General features: G+C 37.2%; 1 protein-coding gene across 4 annotated transcripts in view; it reads left to right on the plus strand.

Moving 5' to 3' along the window:
* ANO3 (anoctamin 3) overlaps positions 1-25,114 on the plus strand; it is a 472,830-nt gene that overhangs the window by 144,414 nt on the left and 303,302 nt on the right. Inside the window, exon 1 of one of the 4 annotated variants that reach the window (XM_031016410.3) lies at positions 64-247. The exons of 2 other annotated variants lie outside the window; for them this stretch is intronic. In XM_031016410.3, the coding sequence (XP_030872270.1) occupies positions 202-247 (46 nt within the window). In that variant the 5' untranslated portion in view covers positions 64-201. Of the gene's footprint in view, positions 1-63; positions 248-25,114 lie in introns of those variants that run through there. One more of the 4 variants, XM_055355349.2, reaches the window with a different exon arrangement.

Below are 25,114 nucleotides of genomic sequence, written 5' to 3' on the forward strand. Positions count from 1 at the left end.
CGCTAGACCGCCCTCCCGCGTTCCCATGACAACGACACCGGCGGGCTCGTAGCCTGGAGAGCGAAGTGCCGGCTAAAGCAGGTGTCGGATTGCAGTGCGCTCGCCGAGGCTCCGGACCTTGGAGCGTCTAGAGTCTGGCTACTGTTCCTCCGCCTCCCTCTCGGGCAGCTCCCTAAGCCGGCTGGGACGCGCAGAGTGAAAATGGTCCACCATTCAGGCTCCATTCAGTCCTTTAAACAGCAAAAAGGTCAGTTGGAATCTTGCTCCCCTCTCCCTGCGGGCGTCACTTCCCCCCCTTGCATGCCCTTGCAGTTGTGTAGGAGCATCCTTTGCAGGCTTATGCGACACAGAGGTGGGGAACTTTGTGAAGTTAAAAAAAAAAAAATTAAATGCCTCTTCACTCTGCATCCTAGATGAGTGATTTTCTGAGCCTCCGCACAGTGCCTGGGAGTATCGGAATTCGTCATTTCAGGACTTGACTTAATGTATATCTCTGTGAAGATTGTTTCAATGCACTGCAGTAAACCCGCTTAGTAGGGATTGTCCGAATAGCTCAGTAGAGCTCTGAGGGGTGAGGACAGAAATGTTCAACAATATTTGCCGTCTTCTGTGGTTCAAATGTTGAGTAATCTTCACAAAAGTGTGTCTACTCCTGGAGACGCATTTACACAATCATAAGATAAATGAATTCTTGGGAGAGTTCCAGAGTTGGCCTGTTGCAGTTAAAGGGGCTCTGTCACTTCCTTGGGAAAATTTATTGTTTGCCCATGTCCCATGCTTGACTCTGGGTTTCAAGTTCTTGATGTTAGGTTTCTCTTCTAGGGGCTTCGTATTATGTCTTTTAGCTTCTCCCTCAAGTTTCTTGCTGGGCATAGTGACAAGAATCTGTATGTTCAAGTTATCCTCACTGTTTGATCTTTGTTTCTTATTTGGTTTAAAAGGCTTTTTACAGAGCATTTTTATTTTGAGGCACATTCACAGTTTTTGGAGTTTTATTATCCAGAAGCATTAATTAACACAATTGCCACTTTGCTGAATTAATAATGGTAATTATGATACAGTTAACCATAGAGTGCCTTAGATGTGTGAATTCTGGAATGCTGAATTTGTTCATTCAAAGTAAATATTTACTTAAATATTCTCATCCCCACCCTCCAGATATTATTTGTATTTCTTTCATCAACAGTTGTTTTTATGTAGCTCTTTGACTTTTTTTTTTTTTTTTTTTTTTTTGAGGTGGAGTCTCGCTCTGTTGCCCAGGCTGGAGTGCAGTGGCGCGATCTCGGCTCACTGCAAGCTCTGCATCCCGGGTTCATGCCATTATCCTGCCTCAGCCTCCTGAGTAGCTGGGACTGCAGGCGCCCGCCACCACGCCCAGCTAATTTTTTTGTGTTTTTAGTAGAGAAGGGGTTTCACCGTGTTAGCCAGGATGGCCTCAATCTCCTGACCTCGTGATCCGCCCGCCTTAGCATCCCAAAGTGCTGGGATTACAGGTGTGAGCCACTGTACCCGGCCCTTGACTTTTTTGTTTGTTTTTAACAAAAACTAGATTAACACACAAGAAACAATTTCGAAGGGATTCCTGCATAAGACAGAATATAGGACTGATTGAGTTTCCAGTTCCATAATTCTGTACTCAGTTCAAGCCCAAGTTTTCTAGGATGTTTCAAATATATGTTGAAATTGGGAGTGATGTGTGAGACTGTAGGGGTAGACAAAAATTTCACCTAGTATGCACTTCTACTTCAACTCTAAACGTTTCAAATAAAGTTAAACTGCTTCAAGAATTTGTGTTCTCTTTAATCATGGTTTTAAACATACATAAACTTTCAGAATGAAGACAAACATGATAGGAACTTTGCAACAGCCTCACAGAATAAATACCTCCACTGATGCATTGGCTATGGGTGACTCATTTCTGGGATCTGGAAGCTTCAAATGGCCCCCACAACAATGTATTATGTATGGATACATGTTGTGTTTTTAAGAAGGAAATAATAGACAACTGTAGGACCGACCGTCATTGCTCAAAGAGAGTGATAAGAAATTGTGCAATTGCTGGCATTTCATATTGTTTCCTTTATGATGCATTATGAGCCATTTAATTTCAAGTCTTCCTTTACTCTTTGGCACAAAAGGCAACTTCAGCAAAAGGATACAAATCTAGAGGAGGAGTACTCCAGTAGGAAGGAAGCAAGATTCATTTTAGCTAAGTGGTTCTGGTTAATGGCTTCTTAATCCTGCATGGGCATTAGGAAAAAAACAGACCAAATTGAGGATTAGCTATTTTTATTCTTCAAATAGGAAGAAGCAAAATAATTCTCTAGATGTGATCTGTCCTAGGAGGTATGCAACAACAACAACAAAACATTCAGATGTGCTTTTCACCATAAAATTAACCTGAAAATTGCACATTAAAATGGAGAAAATTCTCTAGTGGAACTCTGTACTCCTAGGTTCTAAGCTTGCCTTTGTTACTAGCTGAGAAATCTTCAACAAAGTGGTTAATTTCTTTGGACTTTGCTTCATACATAACATGAACAGAATACATTCCTAATCCCTTTGGCCTTTTCTGTCTCTCTTCCTCTGTTTAATGGGAGGGACGGTTTGCATATGAAGGCAGAGATGATTTCTTCTGTGACCAGATAAAGAGGAGAGCCTTGCTTTTAGTTTACTTTTACGAATTAATTTAGCTGAAAAATCCAGTTGATGGAATTTACTTTTCTTTTAATCAAGTGAGCTCAATGTCTCTTTTAAAAATTTTGATTTCAACTTGAAAATATCTAGAAATAGCCTGATATAACTAGAAATCACCCTTGTTATATTATTTTTAAAGTTTCCACCCTTAATTGAAAAACAGACACACTCAATATTTAAACTCTACACAAGGCATAGGGATTCTCCTTTATATATGACAACTATGTATTAACCAATCCCCGATCAAAATTGGTTTTGATAGGTAAGTATAAGTATAGTATAGATAAGTATAGATGCCAGACTGGTTATCTGTGAAATGAAATACTGTATGTAAGCCCTAATTTATTTATTTAATCTCTGGTCTTTATTTTGAGCCCTGGATATTAATCCAATATATTCTACTTACAGGTTATGTCATTTAATATCACTAAGCCACAGTAACTGCTTATATGAAATGAAGATAATTATGTCTATCTTGCAGAGTTATAAGGTGTTTAGCAGTTTGTCTGACACACAGTTGGGGCTCAAAAAATTTAGTGATTTTCCTTACTAAAATTCATCTAGGCTCATTCACCTTTGGTTGGCTCTTTAGTAGTATATTGGACTCTTAGCAGTTCCCTTATAATTTCTTGCCTTTTTCTTTCTTTCGCATCACGCAGCTTTATTACTTTGGGATTCATCTTAAGGAAAACAGTGGACTCCAGACCATCTATGGATGGTTTTTTAAAATAGTCTGGAGTTAACAATCACAAACTCTCCTCAATTCATATGTCCATCCCTCAGGAAAACTTCCAAAAAATTCCCATAGAAATTTTTAGGTTTGTAATTAACTTTATAGTCTAAAATGTTTTTGCAAGAAATGGTATTTATTTACTGTCCACTCTTAAGTACCATGCTTTTGCTGCGTGTATGCCAGGGACTGTGCTTAATAATAGCATTATTCAGTCCTCTTTTGTTGCTGAATCTGTTGCTGCAAAACCCTCCTCCTTAAAGGACTTGGTACTATAGGAAGTTTGAGAGATTTGCTAAACACCTTTATGAGAATTGAAGACAACTCTGCACTTCTGTAGGAAAATGTTGACATTTTGTTTTTTGGCAGTGCCAGTTGTGTTTATGAAGAAGATATACACAAATAGTTTTGAATTTTACTCCACTGTAAATTTTAGATTATCTTATTAGGAGGCTTAATAGGAAGTAAAAAGTGAGACATCTGTGCAGTGGTGGGGAGGGGGAGGCAGTCTGCTTATTTTTGATGTCCCAAGGGTAAATTGGAGTGTATTATGGTTATAGACAACTGGGAGCATATGTTTGCTTTTGTCTTAGCACATCTTGTAAAAACACATTAGCTAACACATCAGCAGTGATTTCTGGGGAAAGTCCAACTTTCTTCCTAGCCTGGCTTTCCATGTTTTGCTTGATTTATGATGAGCTCATGTGTCATACAAGGGTGGGCAAGAGAAGGACAATGATAGTTCTGGCTTCTGGTGGCTGCTCTTTACCAATACAGCTACCAAGACTTTTCATAGAACCATAGATCAAATCAAACACAGCCTGTCCCAAAAGACTTTGGCTTAATGGGATCAGCTAAGGCTGTTAAGTGATTCACCATTATCCTAAAGGACATTTGGTTAAAATAGAGAGTGTTTTTAGTAATTCCACAGAAATAAGCATTTACTACTCACATAACTCATTTAATAATAAGAATGTTTTACACTTATATGGAGACTTACAGACTAAAGTATTTTCTTTCTCTTTAAATAAATTAGTTGCTATTGCAAGTGCACACCCGTAAAGCCACTTGGGACAACTATCCTGCTTTGTGTCAAGTTCTGAATTCAAATTACCTAGAAGGACAATCCTGGGGAAAATATCTAGTTTCAGAATCTCGGATATCCACTGTTTTCATCTCCTTTTCCCCTAACTGACATCCTTACAATCTAGAACCTCCCTATACCCTTATCTTAGAGAAATAAGAAAAAAAACTGGAGCCATTTATACAGTGACAAAATTTCATTAACTCATTGTGCTAACTCTTCCTGGTATTTTCACAGTCTATTCTTTTATTTATGACTAAAGCTTTGAAGGCATTGTCTCTCATTAAAATAATTCTAAGTGGTATAGGAAAAATCACTGAGGGAGATATTTTAAGGTAAGGAGTTATACTTTTCTTAGGCTGGTACTGAATATCAACCTGAATATTAGAAAGAATTGGGAGTCTAATCTAATTTAGAGCCCATCTGGTCTTCTACTCTGTCCTTTAATTTTCACCCTTCTCTTTCTTTCCTTACACAGAAGGTTTCCTAGATATTTGGAACTCTAGTTCTCCATTAACAATCCCCCAGTAAGAGTGAGCCAAACTATAAAAAGAATATAGAGATATTTCAACCCGTAAAAAACACAAGTGTCTGGGACTGTATCTTAAAAAATCTTGCATATATACCTCAGATGGCTCAGAGGAATTACTGTGTTAATTCAAAGTAAGAACATTGCTGTTTAAAATGATGGCTTTGAATTAGCAAGAATAGTAGTATATGTTATGTGATAAATATATATCCTCTACTTAGTAAGGGAGAGAAGTGATGGAGTTTAAAATGAATTCTATCTGAAGTAACTATAATTTTAAAATGTGAGTGTTTCAAAGCTATCTAGAATTTTAATTATCTAAAATAGCACATTCCTTGATGATTCTAGCGAGCTGAAGTTTTCATTTGAATCTGGGATTTACATTATATTCTGCACATGGATGCTTCTGAAAATAATATATTTGGAGTTGATGATTATATAAACCAATTTATCAAAAGATAATTTAAACTCAAACCCTTAAAAAATCCAAGAAAAATTCAACCTTCTCTTCATTATTTTAATGTCTTATAAGTCTGCAGATGTTTATTAAATGTTAGCGTAAAAATTATGGCTCACTTTGGGAGGCGGAGGTGGTGGATCACTTGAGGACAGTAGTTTGAGACCAGCCTGGCCAACATGGTAAAACCCTGTCTCTACTAAAAATACAAAAATTATCTGGGTGTGGTGGCGGGCACCTGTAATCCCAGCTACTCAGGAGGCTGAGGCAGGAGAATCACTTGAACCAGGGAGGCGGATGTTGCAGTGAGCCGAGATTGCACCACTGCACTTCAGCCTGGGTGATAGAGCAAAACTCAGTCTCAAAAGAAAAAAAAAATTATGGCTTAATGTAATGTAGTCGTACCTTGTTGAAAAGAGCACTGACTCGGAGTTCCCTGAGATTGACCCCTGTCACCACCTCTGTGCCTTTGAACATTTACCTTTTCTGAGCAAAGTTTCAGGACAGTAACATCTACCTCTCAGGATTGTTGTGAATGATAATAATAATAAAAAAAACAGCAAAAACAACAGTAGAAGCTAATATTGTGTGGACACTATTACCCATTGAGAGGTGAAGCCAGCTGGACTTCCTGGGTTGAGTGGGAACTTGGAGAACTTTTCTGTCTAGTTAGAGGATTGTAAATGCACCAGTCAGCACTCTGTAAAAATGCACCAATTAGCACTCTGTGTCTAGCTAAAGGTTTGTAAACGCACCAATCGGCATTCTGTAAAAATGCACTAATCAGTGCTCTGTGTCTAGCTAAAGGATTGTAAACACAGCAATCGGCACTCTGTAAAAATGCACCTATCAGTGCTCTGTAAAATGGACCAATCAGCACTCTGTAAAATGGACCAATCAGCAGAATGTGGGAGGGGCCAAATAAGGGAACAAAAGCTGGCCACCCCAGCCAGCAGCAGCAACCCACTGGGGTCCCCTTCCATGGTGTGGAAGCTTTGTTCTTTCGCTTTTTATAATAAATCTTGCTGCTGCTCAGTCTTTGGGTCCGCACTACCTTTATGAACTATAACACTCACCGCAAGGGTCTCCAGCTTTATTCCTGAAGTCAACGAGACCATGAACCCCCACACTGGGAGAAACAAACAACTCCAGACGCGCCACCTTTAAGAGCTGTAACACTTGCTGTGAGGGTCTGGGGCTTCACTCCTGAAGTCAGTGAGACCACGAACCCACCGGAAGGAAGAAACTCCGGACACATCTGAACATCTGAAGGAACAAACTCCCGACACACCATCTTTAAGAGCTGTAACACTCACCGCAAGGGTCCGTGGCTTCATTCTTGAAGTCAGCGAGACCAAGAACCCACTGGAAGGAATAAATTCCGGACACACCATTGTTCCCAAAGTTCAAAGATGCACTAACCGCATTATTTTATACTCCCTGAGGCTTTAATAATTATATTATTGTTCTTATTTTCAAGGTAAGGGATTTGAGGTTAAGATAACTTACATGCATTGCAAGTTAACGCTTAATGAGTGAAAGATCTAGGGTTTGAACGCAGCCCTCCCTGACGCCAAAGTCCACTTTTTTTTTTTTTTCTTTTTTTGATGGAGTCTGGCTCTTGTTGCCCAGGCTGGAGTGCAGTAGCACGATCTCGGCTAACTGTAACCTCTGCCTCCTGAATTCAAGCTATTCTCCTGCCTCAGCCTCCTGAGTAGCTGGGATTACAGGCCCCCACCACCATGCCTGGATAATTTTTGTATTTTTAGTAGAGACGGGGTTTCACCATGTTGGCCAGGCTGGTCTCAAACTCCTGACCCAGGCGATCCGCCTGCCTGGGCTTCCCAAAGTGCTGGGAATTACAGGCGTGAACCACCGCGCCTGGCCCAAAGTCCACATTTGTAACCATTGTGCATGCCACAAAGAAGCCTAATTGCTGCAGGGTCTTTGGAGAATGAAACACTTAAACAGCTGAAAAGCATTTCACTCCTGTCTAATTTTCACCACAGCTGTCTGTAGCTAGTTTCCTTGCTCTACACCTTTTCCCCCAAAATAATATCAGAGTTCAGGGCAGATTTTTATTATTTCTGAACTTGATCATGGGTAGCTCCCTGTCCCTTCTGTGACTTCATTCACCGTATATCTGAAATGAAAACATCTGGCAGAATGACCTCCATGTTTCCTCCTGACTCTGCAGTTCATCAAAAGTTACAGAAGTGTGAAATAATATTCTTAACCTGTAGCGTATTAGTACAACCATCCTGGCTGTCCGTTTGGTTATTCTTTCCTCTTAAATTGCACTGCAAGTAGCAATTACTTTAAATTCCGACTGGTTTCAGTGCAACAGCTATGTAGGAAGCCTGCAGCAGCTGCAGGATACAGGTTCACCAAAGCATGAATCTCCCATATTCGCCTCCTCACTGTAACCAAGATGCGGTTGGCCTGCTGAGGAGAGAGGTTCCTTGAGGGTAAAACTGGATTGGCTGAAAGTTAAGTTACTGGAAGTATTTTGCAAATGCATTGTATTGGTTGTGGTACATTTCTTATCATCGTACTCTTAGACAGTTACTAGGCTGACCCAAAGGCATTTCCTAAAAATAACTCCTAAAGTTGTGTATTTTGTTGGTGCACAAGTAAAATGTCAAATGCTATTACTTTCAGTGGCAAAATCCTCCATAACTTTTGCACCAACCTAATATATTTTATATTTGGCTTTGGAACACTAACTAACAGCAATTTGGGAGGGTGGTGGTGGCTACTTTCTAAATGTATGCACAAGAGCTGGCTTTAAACACACACTCCATCACTCCCTGATATCTGGAGCAATTTATTTCATTTACTGCAGCTCATTTTCTTACATCTATATGATCTAGGTCTCCCAGTTTGTGAGATCTGAAGAATCACCTAACATTCTTGTTAAAATGCAAATTCTTCAGTCCCTCTAGACCTACCGAATCTAAACTCCAGGGGAGGAGACTAGAAATCTGTATTTTTTACAAAGATGCACCCTAGGAGAGTCTGACAATTGAGTCAATTTCAAAAACAATTTGCTAATACAATATTATAACTATGTACACATTAGAGAATGAATTTAAATGAGTGAACTATAGTAAATTGCCAATTGATGCTATAGTTATTAGTAAAGGCAAGCTATATAGATTCTAGATATACTTAGTTGTATACATGCATTTCATACAATGGAAATGTAACTTTAGTGTTTTCCTAACGCTATCTTCCTTTTTAAGATTTTGTTAAGGTTCCTAAATGGCATTGGCTGTCTTGTCTTATTTATTCTATGCTCTTTAACTTCTCAACTGATTCATGTCAAACTGGACACTTTAATTAATGAGTTATTAGACTTGTAGGGGAGAATTTTTAGACTTTGTTTTCAGTTGTTCAATCGTGTCCCTTGTGAATACCCCAAATGCTGTCAATTCTTTATCTTTGTTCTAGGCCCTGAACAAAGTTAGTTTCCTTCTCTTCTCTTTTCTTTTCTTTTCTTTTCTCTCCCTTACCTCCCCTCCCCTCCCCGCTTCTCTTCCCCTTTCCTTCCTCTTTCTTTCTTTTCTTTCTTCTTTCTTTTTGCTATGTAACATTTTGCAAAACAGCGGGCTTTGCTGTATAGCCTCACATAAAGATCTCAGAATGACTTGAAAAAAATGTATAGTGAAAGGTTTATAATTCTCCTTGATTTATATATAGGGAAAATGTGTTTTAGGTTTGTGTTTCCTTATAAATTCACTGTAATAACATAAAGTCATTGTAGGAAAGGCAATGTGTGAAATAAAAGATATTATGTCATAAAAATTGTGTTTGAATCTTAAGATTGTTACACAGTAAGTAATCATGGGCAAGGTAATTAATTTCAGTTTCTTTAGTTATGAAAACAGAAATAAGTGCTGTTATTAAATTCTTACTCTTTGCCAGACATTTTTTAAAGTATTTTGCTTATAAACCATTTAATAAAAAGAAATTTCTATTACTTCATTTCGCAGATGTATTAGGATTCTTCAGAGGGGCAGAACTAATAGGATAGATGTGTATATGAAGAGGAGTTTATTAAGGAGAATTGACTCACAGGATCACAAGGTAAAGTCCCATGATAGGCCATCTGGAAGTTGCAGAGCAAGGAAGCCAGTAGTGGATCAGTCCGAGTCCCAAAACCTCAAAAGTATGGAAGCCAACAGTGCAGCCTTCAGCTAAAGGCCCAGGAATCCCTGGCAAACCACTGGTGTAAGTCCAAGAGTTCAAAGCTGAAGAACCTGGAGTCTGATGTTCGAGGACAGGAAGCATCCAGCAAGGGAGAAAGATGAGGCTGGATGCTCTTCCATCTTCTCCTACCTGCTTTATTCTAGCCTGGCTGGCAGCTGATTAGATGTTGCCCACTCAGATTAAGGGTGGGTCTGACTCTCCCAGTCCACTGACTCAAATGTTATTCTCCTTTGGCAACACCCTCAGAGACACACCCAGGAACAATACTTTGCATCCTTTAACCCAGTCAAGTTGACACATAATATTAACCATCAAAACAGATGAGGAAATTGAAGGGCAGAGAAGTTAAATCAGAGTTCAGGGTGACACAACCGGGAGTGGTGGAGCTAAGGTACCTATCTTGTAGGCAGAAATATGAGGATTAGCAACTCTGTATGAATATTACCTCCTATAGGGACTGCTATATAGTAGGCTAAATGCATGTGCTATGGTCTCATGTTTGTGTCGCCTCCAAAATTCGTGTTGAAACTTAACAAAAATGTAACGATATTAAGAGATGCGACCTTTAGGAGGTGATTAACCCATAAGGGTAGATTAATATAGGATGAGTGCCTTCTGAAGGGGCTAAAGAGAACTAGTTTGACCGCTTTTTGTTTTGCTCATCTGCCCTTTTCCTACGCGAGGCCATACCATTTGTCTCTTCCAAAGGATGTAGAATTCAAGATGCCATCTTGGAAGCAGACCAGACCTTATTAGACACTGAACCTACTGGCACCTTGATCTTACTTCTCAGCCTTCAGAATCTTGAGAAATAAATTTCTATAACTTATACACTACCCAATTTGTGGTATTTTGCTATAGCTGCACAAATAGACTAAGACAACTTTGTAACTAATGTATTTATAAAATGCCAGTAGTTCCCATACTCACTCCAAATAAATTAGATTAAAGATGATCCATTCCACGGAAAAAGGCTTTTGCTGTTTATCTGAATAATATCCACTAACTGGTTGGTTTCACCATTTCACACTTTATCACTTTATTTTTTAAATTTTTTTGTTTTCTAGTTTTATTGAGGTATAATTGGCAAATAAGGATTGTATATATATTTAGGGTGTTTTATATGTTTTGACATACACATACTTTGTAAAATGATTACCACAATCAAGCAATTAAAATATCTATCACCTCACATAATTTGCGATGAGAATATTTAATATCCACCCTCTTAGCAAATTTCAAGTATATAGTACAGTAATATTAACTACAGTCACCATGCTGATATTAGATTTCCATAACTTACTCATCTTACATAACTGAAACTGTACCCTTTGACCAATATCTCCACATGTCCCCCAATCCTACCCTTTGATAACCTCCATTGTACTCTCTGCTTATATATGTTCAACTTTCTTAGATTCCACATAAAATGAGATAATGCAATATTTGTCTTCCTGTACCTGGCTAATCTCATGTATATATTTATACATCACATTTCTTTATGCATTCATCTTTCAGTGAACATACATGTTGATTCCATATCTTGGCTATTCTAAATAATGCTGCAGTGAACATGGGAATGCTGATATCAAGATTCAGATTTCATTTTCTCTTTTGAATGTACATGCAGAAATGGGAATGCTGGATCACATGGAAGTTCTATTTTTATTTGGCGGGGGGCCTCCATAATGCTTTTATAATGGCTGTGCCAATTTACATTTCCACCAAGAGTATGTAAGGATTCCCCTTTCTTCACATCCTCGCCACTACTACTCCGTGGTACACTTGCAGCTGGTCGTGCATTTACATTCTACTTGCCTGAAGTTACTTTTAGTACAGACTGAACATGTCCACATAAGATGGCGTCAAACTTATAATAGGAGATAGATTGTAGTTGATAACTGGAGTGTAGAGTTCAAGTAGCTTAGATTCAAATGTTGTTTCTGTATAATTTCTGTATACGAGTGTATGACCTTTGCCATCATTTTCTTCTCCAAGTTTCACTTCTTCTCCTATATAAATTGGGACTGATAAGGTTGTTTGAGAATGGTTTGTAGTAGTACATACTAAAACAATAAGACGTTTTCAAATCTACCTCCCTCCCACTTTTTCTGATACTTTTTCTGATCTTAAATCATCTTAAGACATTCTAACATGATTCCTACAAAAGCTCAATTAAGTAAAATTCAAATTTAACACACTTTCCTTATTGTTCAGTTCTTACGCCGATTTTTAAAAAATCATAACGTACCTTTAAGTTTCAGAATAATAGGATTTAAATTCAGAAATCAAAATTATCTCTGAATTTGCATTTATTTCTTATATAGCAGTAGTAATTTCTGATTATGACCTGTTATGCTGATAAATAATAGAAAGCAATATTATTCATGGACTGAAAGTATGGAAAATGGCATCTAAAAAGAATTGTATTAAGATAGAGTTGAAACTACATCTTCATTTTCACCATTTTTTATGCATCTTATAACACGAAACAAAAAGAAAATTTATGATGTCAATCCCTAAGAATAGACAAGAAATTGTGAGTGAAACAGTACATTCAAATTTCCTTACTGAGAAAAATATTGTCTTTTTTTATTTTGAGATGGAGTCTCACTCTATCGCCCAGGCTGGAGTGCAGTGGCGCGATCTCGGCTCACTGCAACCTCTGCCTCCCGGGTTCACGTCATTCTCCTGCCTCAGCCTCCCGAGTAGCTGGGACTACAGGCGCCTGCCACCACGCCGGCTGATTTTTTGTGTTTTTAGTAGAGACGGGGTTTCATCATGTTAGCCAGGATGGTCTTGATCTCCTGACCTTGTGATCCGCCCGCCTCGGTCTCCCAAAGTGCTGGGATTACAGACGTGAGCCACCCCGCCTGGCCAAAATATTGTCTTTTTTAAAGACTGTCTTTGGTGTAATTTCTCCTTTGGGCCACTAATATTTTGAATGATGCTTCTCTATTTCTCCCACAGTACTCCAAGATAACTGAGTTGGTGGTAAGCACCACAGTGAACAGCTTGCAATTAGTCATAGCTCTTACCAGATGTGAAGAAAGCACCCACTCAGACGTACTTATGCCTATTTAGACAGCATTACTCTAGAGTTTAAATCGTGGATAGAAGTTACTTTTGTATATATATTCCATATTAATTCATGTTTTATAAAACTTACTTTTACATGCTCTAAAGAAACACTATAATGATAAAACTAAACAATGAATACATATACAAAGATATTCTGTTAAATATAATGTTTAAGATATCATTCTTAAAATTTTCCTCATGTAATCTGAGACTGGTATGGAAATTACCATATTGTCTATAAAATGAAATGATGTTATGTAAAAAAGTAAAATGGGGTAGGGCAATCTCTCTCTTCTTCAGACCTAGTATTGACCAATAAAAAGAAAAATTGGAATTGTGACAATCAAAGCATTAAGGCTTTGAAATTATCAGATATCCCTTCCTTCAACCAAGATAAAAAAAATCCTTGCTGGATGCGGTGGCTTATGCCTGTAATCCCAGCACTTTGAGAGGCCGAAGCGGGCGGATCACCTGAGGTCAGGAGTTCAAGACCAGCCTGGCCAACATGGTGAAACACCATCTCTACTAAAAATAAAAAATTTTAGGGTATCGTGGCATGTGCCTGTAGTCCCAGCGACCTGGGAGGCTGAGGCAGGAGAATCGCTTGAATCCAGGAGGCAGCAGTTGCAGTGAGCTGAGATCATGCCACTGAACTCCAGCCTGGGCAACAGAGTGAGACTCCATCTCAAACAAACAAACAAACAAACAAAAAATATCCTTGATGTGAATTGTACTTAGCAGGAAATAAAAGCTTAATATAGCTGAAGTTTACTTCTACCAATAATATTTTGTAAGATCTAAATATATTCTTCAACTTCTCAGTAAATGAAAATATGTTACTGAATGTTTATTAAACACTTGAAAAAATTGCTTGTCTTAAAGCCATGGGAGAATTTGTAATTTAACTTACTGTGTGCCAATCATCACTGTGTGCTCGATGTGCATTAACTTATGTAATTGTTTCAAAAATATGCCAAAATAGGTACTATTAGCTCTGTTTTGCCAAAGGAAACAAAGTCACAGAGTGATAAATACTCAGTAATATAAATATATAGAAAAGCTGGAATTTGAATGAGCAATATGGCTGTGTAACTTGTTTTCATAAACACTATAAAAGTTTTACCAAGGTGGAGGAAAGGAACTGATAATAGTTCGGGGCCTACTGTGCATCTGTCAATGTGCTGGCTATTGTGCACATGTTATGTTACATAGATCTTATATTTACACTTTGAGGCAAATCCCTGTTTTATAAATAAGGAAACATACCCTGAGATGTTAAGTAAGTTGCACACGGCCACATAGCTAATACATGGAAAACTTGGGATAAAATCCCATGTACCTGCTAGTACACTGTAAGATATATTACATTTAAGCTTGTTTCTGCCTTAAGTCACCGTGAAAAAAAATGGTTTAAGAAAAACAGTTAAATGAGGAATAATTTTAGCAAAGTGTGGAGATTATAGGGCCTTATGAAATTTAGTAATTTACAGGGCACAATAGGGCTATTGACAAGAGACTCTGAGAATTTCTGTTTCAGGCTATATCTTACTTTTTATAGGATGTTCACAATCTCTAACTGTTTTACCATCTCAAAAAGACTCTCATTGCATGCTATTCTAAACCACCTTCCTTCAGAATACCTAACCTTTAGTGACATGTAATATACCTTTTAAATCTGGACTTAATATTTATGTTATTTCACCTGGATGTGCCTAGACTTGGATGTTATGTTCATTGGGATTGGAAATGACAAGGAAACAGAGATCATGAAGTGACTTACCCAAAGCCCAATGCTTTTGGGTTTCTGCAAATACTTATCGAATGCCTACCAAGTGCCAGGTACTGCACTAAACGGAAAATATAACATTTAACAAGATTTGACATCTGCTGAGGAAGATCCGCTTACATTTTCGTCAATACTCATGGTGCTCCAACATACAGCTCTCTGTCTGCCAATCATTTTTATTGAAGAAATAACTGGATGTCATCATTTTAGACACCGGCTTTAGTCAAAAAGTGCTCTAGTGGTCAAGGAAACACTTAAAAATTTGAAAGCAAGCAAAACAGTTTTATACACAGCCATTGCCATTATTATCTTTGGAATAAACTCCTGGGAGCTGATCCAGCACTGAAATCCAAAATGTGCTGCCCATATTTATGTTTTGGAAGTATTTTAATAAAATTTCAGAGTATCTAATTCTTGTTAGGAGGTAATGTAAGATGGTAGTTGCGTACAGAAGCTTCAAATTCTTGCTCCATCATTTAATAGCTGTGTCATTTTGACTGCTTCAAACATTATCTAAAACTGGACTCTTACATGTGTAAAATAACACGTGCTTCATATGGTTGCCATGGGGATTAAATATGGTGATATATTTGAATCAATCGGCACAATTCCTAGGACCAGTGAAGTGCCTGCCACAGAGCTGGCAGCTAATAACTATTTAACAATGTTGAAGTTAATGTTTCTTGATTATCAAAACTATTAATCCAATTATGACAAACAACAGATATTTATTGGATATCTAGCAAGTAGTACTGATGCTATAAAGCAGGGAAGGTGACTATCTGTGTTCCAGCTGATCATGCCCCCTTTTCTCTGAGACAAGACCAGACTTCAAAATACTTCACATAGTAATCTCAGGAGGAGTTCATGTGAAAATGAAATCGTTCTGTCAAATTTATTATAGAATCAGGAATATATCTCTGCTTGTTCCCATGGTGAAAATTAGTTAACATCACTTCTTTCTTTACACTCTACTATGGGCACATGGCCCGTCCTTATTAATTCTTTAAGGACAGGGTGGTAAATTTTTCTGATTTTTATTAGCACTTGAGAGAGAGAGAAGGCATAGACAAAAGAAAACGAAAGAGGAATTAGAGGAAGGCAAAAAAGTTTGGAATAGCATCTTATAATGTAATTACAAAACTAATCAGTAATCCAGGTATTGCTTACTTTATATTTTAAAACTCTAGGTATTATTTGCTTTACTTGAAAACCTTGTACAACATCATGTGTTTTACAGAGAGCAAGAAAAGGGTCCTGGCCCAAGAGGCCCTGGTTATGATTGATCAGTAATCCTCCTCGGCTTGCCCATTGGGTACTCTTTGCAAAAGTGAAGAAAAAATGTATAAATGTTTTCCCAGCTCAAAAATATCCACCTCAAAAAATTTCACTCATTTTGTCTTTAATATCATGTCTTCCCTGTTTCTTCTAACATATGGCTTATTTTTCAATAATACTTTCCCTCTTTTCTTTCCTCCTCTTACTTTGTTCCTGATCCTGATCTTGAAAGAAGCATACATCTGAAATTATCACCACTTAAATATATTATGCCTTAAATTCTTTATGAAGTTAGATATGTTTTGAACAAATAATTAAGCATAACTTATAACCACAACAGTACTGATGCTTTTTGTCAAATAGAAAGTAATCTTCTCATGTGTATTTAAAGTTCATGTTATATACATTAAACCTCTAATACCATGAAAGGCATATGACCTTCCTTCAAGAATCTCTGAGACATTAATGCCATGCTTATGGAGTTCTGGCCTGGGTATCGATAATGGGCTTCTTTTACCAAATATTGATGGAACTCTTACCATATTTTACATTCTAAAATTTAGAATCTATAAGCTAAGTTAAGCTTAGTATTATAAAGATGGCCAATAAATTCCTGTCCTTAAGAGGATCACAGCAACGGTTATAACAGACATTAAATAAACCTTTTAACCTAACTTTTACTTATCACATGTTTATGGCTAACCCCTCAAACTTCTTGAAGATCAGGTTTTGGATGAATCTTGAAACATAGCAAAAGCACTCATTTATTTATTTTATTTACTTATTCAACAAATTTTACAAGGCACTGTGGAAGGTACAAGGGTTGTGGTAAAAAACATCAGAAATGTTATTTGCTCTCCCAAGATGTCACATTCTTATGGTGAAACTGTTCGGGAAACATACATTAACAGTGGGTTGTAATAAGCACACTGACGGGGTGTACACGAGGTGACACAGTCATGTGGGAAAGAAGAACCCTTGCCTAAGATGAGGAAATGTTTTTTTGGGAGAAGGTTGTGGTTGATGTTGTGAAATTGTTGAGTTTTTGCTTGTTTGGCTTCATTTCGAAACTTGTTACCAGGGAGGACTTATGATTGTTCACGTAAGCACAGAGGTTTATGAGACTCTTTGAAAGAAAATGTCATGGGCTTCTTATTACTACATGGATGATTTTTGTGTTAATGCAAAATATTATTTACTGATTGACTTACACACTAGTAATTGATCCCAACTCAGTTAAAATAATTTCTTTTAATTTGTAGCAGGCACCTTAATCCTTACATAGCTTACAGTTTGATCTTTAAGGCTGAGCTTTAAAATAACATTCAAATGTAAAATCCAAGTTTAGATATTACTTCTGAAACTTAACTATTGAAATTAAAGTAAAAACAGGTAATTTAAAGTTGTTCTAATAATGCCTTAAACTTGTGCAAATGTTTACAGTGCATAACATCAAAAATATATAAAAATCATTCACACATGTCTCAAGTATATGGAATTATTATTATCAATATCAGCATTTTCACATGTGCCCTAATAAATGATGCCACTATTTGGCAGAAACTGCTACATACTATTATAAGTCACTTGAGAAATGAGAATTGTTATTGTTTGTTTGTTTTTGTTTTTTTGTTTTTTTGAGACAGAGTCTCGCTCTGTCGCCCAGGCTGGAGTGCAGTGGCGCGATCTCGGCTCACTGCAAGCTCCGCCTCCCGGGTTCACGCCATTCTCCTGCCTCAGCCTCCGGAGTAGCTGGGACCTCAGGCGCCCGCCACCGAGCCCGGCTAATTTTTTGTATTTTTAGTAGAGACGGGGTTTCACTGTGTTAGCCAGGATGGTCTCGATCTCCTGACCTCGTGATCCGCCCGCCTCGGCCTCCCAAAGTGCTGGGATTACAGGCGTGAGCTACCACGCCCGGCCGAGAATTGTTCTAAAGGAGCTAATGAGCCAGAGAAGAAGGAATCTTCCATAGTGTTAGGAAGAGCCTTGACAGTAGCAGAAACTGAAGGCTAAGTACAGTGACCTCCTTGCATGGAGGAGCAGATGTACCCTGGCATTTCCCCCTTCCCCTTAGAAATCATTAATCTGAAAGAGACGGGGAAAGGGAGAGTTGGGGAGGAGACAGGAACGGAAGGGGGAGAAGAAAGAAACAGATCTATGTGGAGAAACCGACAAATGCAACCCAAATTTTAGAAGCCAATTCAACTATTGATACCAGGAACTCAATTTCCGAATTTCTTTAGGAGGACTGTGGGTAAAAGTCATGTCCATTCTCCTTTGGGAGGCATGAGTGAAACTAGTCAGGAAACACCCATCAGCACGAGTAGTGTGGTGGGCCCCGCACAAGTATGGGCTTGCTGGGCTGGGACCTATTAGAGACGCTAGCTATTCACCAAGTCTAAATAGGCTGCTTAGGGGGAAATATATTTGTGCAATTATATTTGCACACGATCTATATTTTTGTTTTCTAGTTTTCAAATAACACATGATTATTGTAGAAAAGTTGAAAAACTTTGAAATTGTTTGTTTTTAAAACTACCTGCAACAATTTGTTTAAAACCTTCAACAATTTGTATTTAGATTCTGACTTTAATCTATTTAATCTATTTCCAGGTTACTTAGGCTTAATTCTGTGTTTAAGTGAATCAGTGTTCAATCTTTTTTAAAGTTTCCATATTTTAGTTATATATATTTTGATATAATGACTCAGTTGCAAAGAGTACAACGTTGTGATTTTTTTTCAGAAAATACACAAATATACCTAATTGAATACATTTTTGTTACCTTCATATGTGAATGAAAAATTTTAACTCTACTAAAGTTAGGAATAATTTTTTTCTCAACATAACTTTTCCATAATCTTCTGAAATTCAATACTGTGAAAGGTAAGTCTAAATTTAGCCTTATATTTCTTTATTAGGGGTAAGGTGCTCTTTTCTGCCCAAATTCTTGTAGGTTTTCTCATTAGCAATGAAATCTAATTTCCAGCAATTATATATGAGTACTGAATCTATCATTTTTGCCTGGATATGTAGGGAGAACTTTTGAGCTGTACAGTGTTGTCAGTCCAGCAAATTTATCCTAGTAATGCTTTAATTATTATTTCTGATACCTTCAGGTACCTCTTTGTTCAAACATCACAATTAATTGTATAAATTCAGAGATATACACATTTTAAATCAATAATGTTTATTTGTTGTCTTAATTTTTCCTTTTTTCTCTACATACTGATAATGCTGCTTAAGATAGTCTTCTATATCAATAATTCAGTTTTTCCATGGGTACATTCTATTTTTTTCTTCAACAGTTTGAATATCTGCCAAGTTATATGTGACCCTAAATCACGTTTTTAACTTACCCTGCTCTGTTTTTATTTTAATGTGGTGTTACTTAATTTTTTGAGAATGTTATTTTTATTTAAGAGAACCTTGAAGATCCTGTCTATATTTTATTTTTTCATTTTTAAAATATATTTTATTGTTTAATTGTAATGTGTTTTGTTAAAAGTTTTACTCTTCTGCAACTTTCCAAACATACTATTTCTGTTTATTTAAAAAAAGAAGCATTTTCCTTGCTCCTATAACTTAATTTCTGATTATCATCCTTGAGGGAAAGATTCTCTGCGTCATGGTCATAGAGAATTTATGGACAGAAAAAGGAAAATGGCTTCCAGAAAACACAAGTGAGGTACAGAAGCAGCTGAATTGGTTATAGCATGGTGTTTGCCTTATTTAAACACAATTTGAACGGTTTGCCACCTTTCATTGGTTGAAACTTGGTGATTGGTAAAAGAGTAGTTTACAGTCTGTTTACACATCCAGTTAGGTTACAGTTCATTATGTATGGGGAAATGTTTAGGCTGAACTTACAAGGAAACAGTGTTAGGCTAAATTTAATTTAACAGGATCCTAGTTTGACCACACTAATATCCCTTGATTGAAAATGCAAAGACAGGTAGAGAGGGCTGACAAAGGGACTGTTTGGCATCCTTTCATCCTTATGTATTAACAGCCAAGTAGCAATAGCCCAGGGCAACTGTGTCCATACGAAATAGAAATCCAACTGGAGTTGGGATTTTCCATTGATCCTACTGGGCTTACCTCGATGCAGTAGGAAAGAGAAACAGGAATAAATTAGATAAAAACATACAATATGTGTAAAGTAGAAGCTAGACAAAAATAAATTTTCATTAGTAATTGGGTCTAGAGGCATAGCAGACTGAACAAACCAAGTACTGACTAAAAAAAAAAAAAGTCTTTACTACCCAAGAACTCATTTCTTCCTCAAGTTACCTCACGACCCTGTCGCTGAACTGGCAGGTAAACTTAGAGCAAATAGTCATCCACCTTGAGATCTGGCTGGAGGCTGGGAACTGAAGGCAGTGAGTTTTTATTTAAGAGAACATTGAAGATCCTGTCTGTATTTTATTTTTTCATTTTTAAAATATATTTTATTTTGTAGGGTCTAGATTCTGGGCTGGCCTCGTATGTAACTCTTTCCTAGCTTCCAGCACTGAGGTAGAAATGAAGATTCACTCATTTACTCCCTCTCTTCCCCTGGATCTTTTTGACAATTTTCCTTCAGAATTTCAGATAGGGGGAATTAGATGCTTGTCCTTAAGAAGCAGTTTCCTAGAATATTCTTATAGATTGAAGATCTTTGCCAGTACATAAATATTTATCAAAATGAATGTGCCTTTTCCTTCTTTCATTTTGTTTTTATGCTACGTAGATTGTATGTTTCTTTACCATTCTCTTTGCTTTCTTTGTTTGCCCTATCACTAGTTTGTTGACTTACAACTTCTTCAGTTATTTTGTAGATATGTATTCTGGTTGTAATTCTACTAATGGCCTTGCCTATGCCTGATGGTTCAATACATATTAGATCATTGACATCTTTCTTTATTATTACCTTGATTACATTTGTCAGTCCAAGAAGTTTTCAATGAGCTTATCATATCAGTGGGCTAGGGGAGGTCACCAAATGCTGATATGAACTCGACCCCCTCTTGACACCATCACAAGAAATAACTCAAAAATGAGTCATAAAATAGTGAAAGTACAGAGATGTATTGCAAAGTAAAAGTACACACTCAAGAAAGGGGAGTACAAGTGTATGCAGGACAGAGGATCATGCCCAACAGGGTTTGGAGCTTCTGTCTTTATAGGTTTCTTTAATCACGAGGTGGAATATTCATGAAGACTCCTGGGAAAAGATGATTTCTTAGAACTGTGGTGCCACCCATTTTTACACCAAATATAGGTGTTCCTGGACTGTTAATGGTGCTGGTGGGTGTGGGATTTGGTATGTTGATGAGTGTATAATGACATCCTAGGTGAAACCTAGGTCAAATCCAGTGACATGTTTGGTCCAGTTGGTCTTAGCCAGCTTAGCCCACATTCTGTTTTTCAGGGTCTTATCGTCCCCTACCTTATGCAGCTATTTCAATAGTTTCCTTTTTGTTAGTCATGTGGAACTGCTGCCTGGATTTTTTATTCTCCTGTGACCACACTGTATTATTTCTGTCTTACTTGGAATCTATCCAATTTTTCAAATTTCTTCAAGGCTAATTTCAGCCACGTTCCTCACTTCAATTCCTTCCTCACTTCAATTCCTTTCTTCCCTTCGTTCCTTCCTTTCTTTCTTTGGATGGAGTCTCGCTGTCGCCAGGCTGGAGTGCAGTGGCGCGACCTTGGCTCACTGCAAATTCCGACTGCCTGGTACAACTGCTTCTCCTGCCTCAGCCCCCCGAGTAGCTGGGATTACAGACATGCGCCACCGCGTCAAGCTAATTTTTATATTTTTTAGTAGAGACAGCGTTTCATCATGTTGGCCAGGATGATCTCGATCTCCTGACCTCGTGATCCGCCTGCCTCAGCCTCCCACAGGGCCGGGATTACAGGCATGAGCCACCGCGCCGGGCCTCAATTCCTTTTTACTTGTCTGTCACTACCAGTTTTAACAAGTTGAAGAACACATTCTCATTTATCTTTATATCACCAAAATTGAAATCATTGCCTGACACACAGTTGATATTTAATTTTTATATTACTTTTGAAAAGTTGGAATGCAAGGGTGATGAAATCTAGACCTCTATTAAAATACTTTATTTAGTTCCTTTTTCTTTTGGCCATAAAAGATATTTTGCTGAAAATAAGTGATTCAGCAGGTGATTAGAGGCTTATGCAGAGTGGTACTAATTAGGAGGTATTGCTAAGACAACAGTTGCTGATTTCTCATTAAACACTTAACAAATTAATGTAACGTACAGAATTGAAAATATCTGGATATCTACTATGACATATAGAGCCTAAGATTAACAATACTGTATTGTAGACTTAAAAATTTGCTCCTTTCCATAAAAGTGAAAAACAAAAGGGAGAGAAGGAAAACTTTCGGAGGTGATGAATAAATTCAGGACATTGGATAGTGATGATGGCTTGATAGTTTCACAGGTGCATACTTTTCTCCAAGCACATCAATTTGTATGCATTAAATATATCTTCTTAAATGTCAGTCATACCTCAATAAAGCCATCACAAAATAATGACATAATGACAAAGACAAAAAACAAATAAACAAAAACCTTCCAGTATATCCTGTCCCACCACTTTGCACTTCCCAGGCCCTGTCCCCAGAAGCAGCCTCTTTAGCTCTATTTTTTTTCTGGTACATTCTTCCATATTTCTAAATTGTATACTTATGTTGCAATTTATTTGTTAAATTTAGTTATCATTAATTTCCTGTTGAATTATTTGAAATTTAACTTTTCATATTACCTCCACAATTCCTCTTTCCTTGTTTCCTCAGTAAATAAGTATCAACTTTGTTTAGTCAATGTTTATATTATTTTCATGTTAAAATTGTTTAATGTATAGTCAAATAGAAGTCAGGTGGTATCCTAAGATTGATTTCTCCTCAGGTAAGATTTTTTTTTTTAAACAATCTCTTAAAAATGTATTTTATATTCCTTGTAATTCTTCCATAATTTGTTTTAGTGTTCAAAAGCAATTTACTAAAGGCCTAGCAATAATGTTTTCTTGTACTCAAGCTCATGAAATTGTAACTCTTTTTTTTTTCTCCCTCTGAAGATGCCCCTTCATCTTATCTGTCTCATTCTGCTCCAGTGAAGAGTTTTTAGCTTTCTGAATTAGTGCCAATGTGTCGTATTGGGACTTCACTGTCTGATTTTCTTATATTAGGGCTCTTTTCTTGATCCTGTGTCTTTCAGTTTCTTTGCTCCCTGTTGTACTGAGACATGTTCTCCAGCAGCTTATTGAAAAACAGTGAAGAGTTGATTTTTTGAGCCTTTGCGTATCATAAAATGTCTTTTTTTACATTTATGTAAGTTGAATGATAATTTGACTGGATAAAGAATTCTAAGATGGATTTTTTTTCCTTTCAACACTTTTATAGCATTATTCTGCTGCTGACTTCCAGCAGAAAAATTTATGTTTAAAGAGTCTAATATCATTCTGGATCATACTTTCTTTTGTAACTGTTTATTTCATTTCATTTTCTTTTGTTTTTTCTCTGAAAGAACTCATTCATCCACAACCGTTCTACACTGTTGGGGTCTTGTCTTTAATTTGGTATCCTGAAATTTCTTTCTTTTTCTTTTTTTTTTTTTTTTGAGATGAAGTTTCACTCTTTGCCCAGGATGGAGTGCAATAGCATGATCTCAGCTCACTGCAACCTCCGCCTCCCAGATACAAGCGATTCTTCTGCCTCAGCCTCCCGAGTAGCTGGGATTACAGGCGCCCCCCCCGCCCCCCACCACGCCTGGCTAATTTTTGTATATTTAGTAGAGACGGGGTTTCACCACGTTGACCAGCCTGGTCTCGAACTTCTGACGTCAGGTGATCCGTCCGCCTTGGCCTCCCAAAGTGCTGGGATTACAGGCGTGAGCCACCGTGCCAAGCCCGCGCCGAAAATTCATAATGCTGATTCTTGGCATGGTTCTTCTAGTTGTTCATTATGTTGACCACTTTGTGAGCAACTTCTTTCCAGTCTATAAATGGATATCCTTTGGTTGTAGGAGGTTTTCTTGTATTATTTTTATAACAATTCTCAAATTTTTAATTTTGTCCATTTCCTTTCTCATGCTACTATAAAGTAAATGTTAGAATTCATGGTTTGTGTTTTGATTTTTTATGATATTCTCTCATTTTTCACCTATTTGTCTTTTTTCTTTTTATTCCACTCATCTATATATTCCAAATGAAATAAATAAATATATATGTATCTACACACATATGTGTGTATGCTCTATATACAACCTCCTAGATACATATGTAAGTAATTTAGATTATTGAGCACAAATTGTAAACTACACGTACTTAAAAGCATATATCTGGTAAGATTCGACATATGTATGCACCCATGAAACCACAATCACAATCAAGATAATGAAATTATAGCTCATCCCTAAAAGTCTCTTTATGTACCTTTATGCCTCTGTTCTGTCCCTCCCTCTCTCTTATATCTGCTAGGTGTCCACTAGTATGCTTCTGTCACTATAGATTGCTTTGTATTTTCTAGAATTTTACATAAGTGACATAATACAGTATATATTGTTTTTTATCCTTTTATTTCACTCAATATAATGCTTTTTACATTTATGTTGTATATATGAATTGCTCATTATTTTTCATTGTTGATTATTATTCTATTATATTGTGTATTCAATTTCTTTTGCTACTGCAAGAAACTACCACAAATTAGTGAATTAAGCAGTATATTTATTCTCTTACATTTCTGGAGATTGAAGTCCAAAATGAATTTCACTTGGTTAAAGTCAAATTGTTGCTACAGCTGGTTCTTTCTGGAGGCTCTAAGGGGAGAATCCATTTTCCTGCCTTTTTCAACTTCTAGTGACTGCCTGTATTTTTAACTTGTGGCTGATTCCTTATATTTTCAAGGTGTATCACTCCAATTCCTGCTTCTGTCACCAAATGGCCTTCTGATTTGTAGTCAAATTTCTCTTCTGCTCCACCTTATAAGGACATTGGAAATTATATTTATGGCCTACTCATATATCTAGGACAGTCTCCCCATCTCAAGAGCCTTAACTTAAATCACATCTACAAAGTCCCTTTTGCTATATAAGGTTAATTCACAGGTTTTGGGAGTTACGACTTGGATTATTCAGCCTATAAATATGGATATACAAAATATTGCTTATCCATTCACCTTTGATGGTCATTTCCATTGTTTCCAGTTTGGCAGCTATTACAAGTAAAGCTGCTGTGAACATTGAG

This window comes from Gorilla gorilla, chromosome 9 (genome assembly GCF_029281585.2).
Source record: "Gorilla gorilla gorilla isolate KB3781 chromosome 9, NHGRI_mGorGor1-v2.1_pri, whole genome shotgun sequence".
Lineage (NCBI taxonomy): Eukaryota > Metazoa > Chordata > Mammalia > Primates > Hominidae > Gorilla > Gorilla gorilla.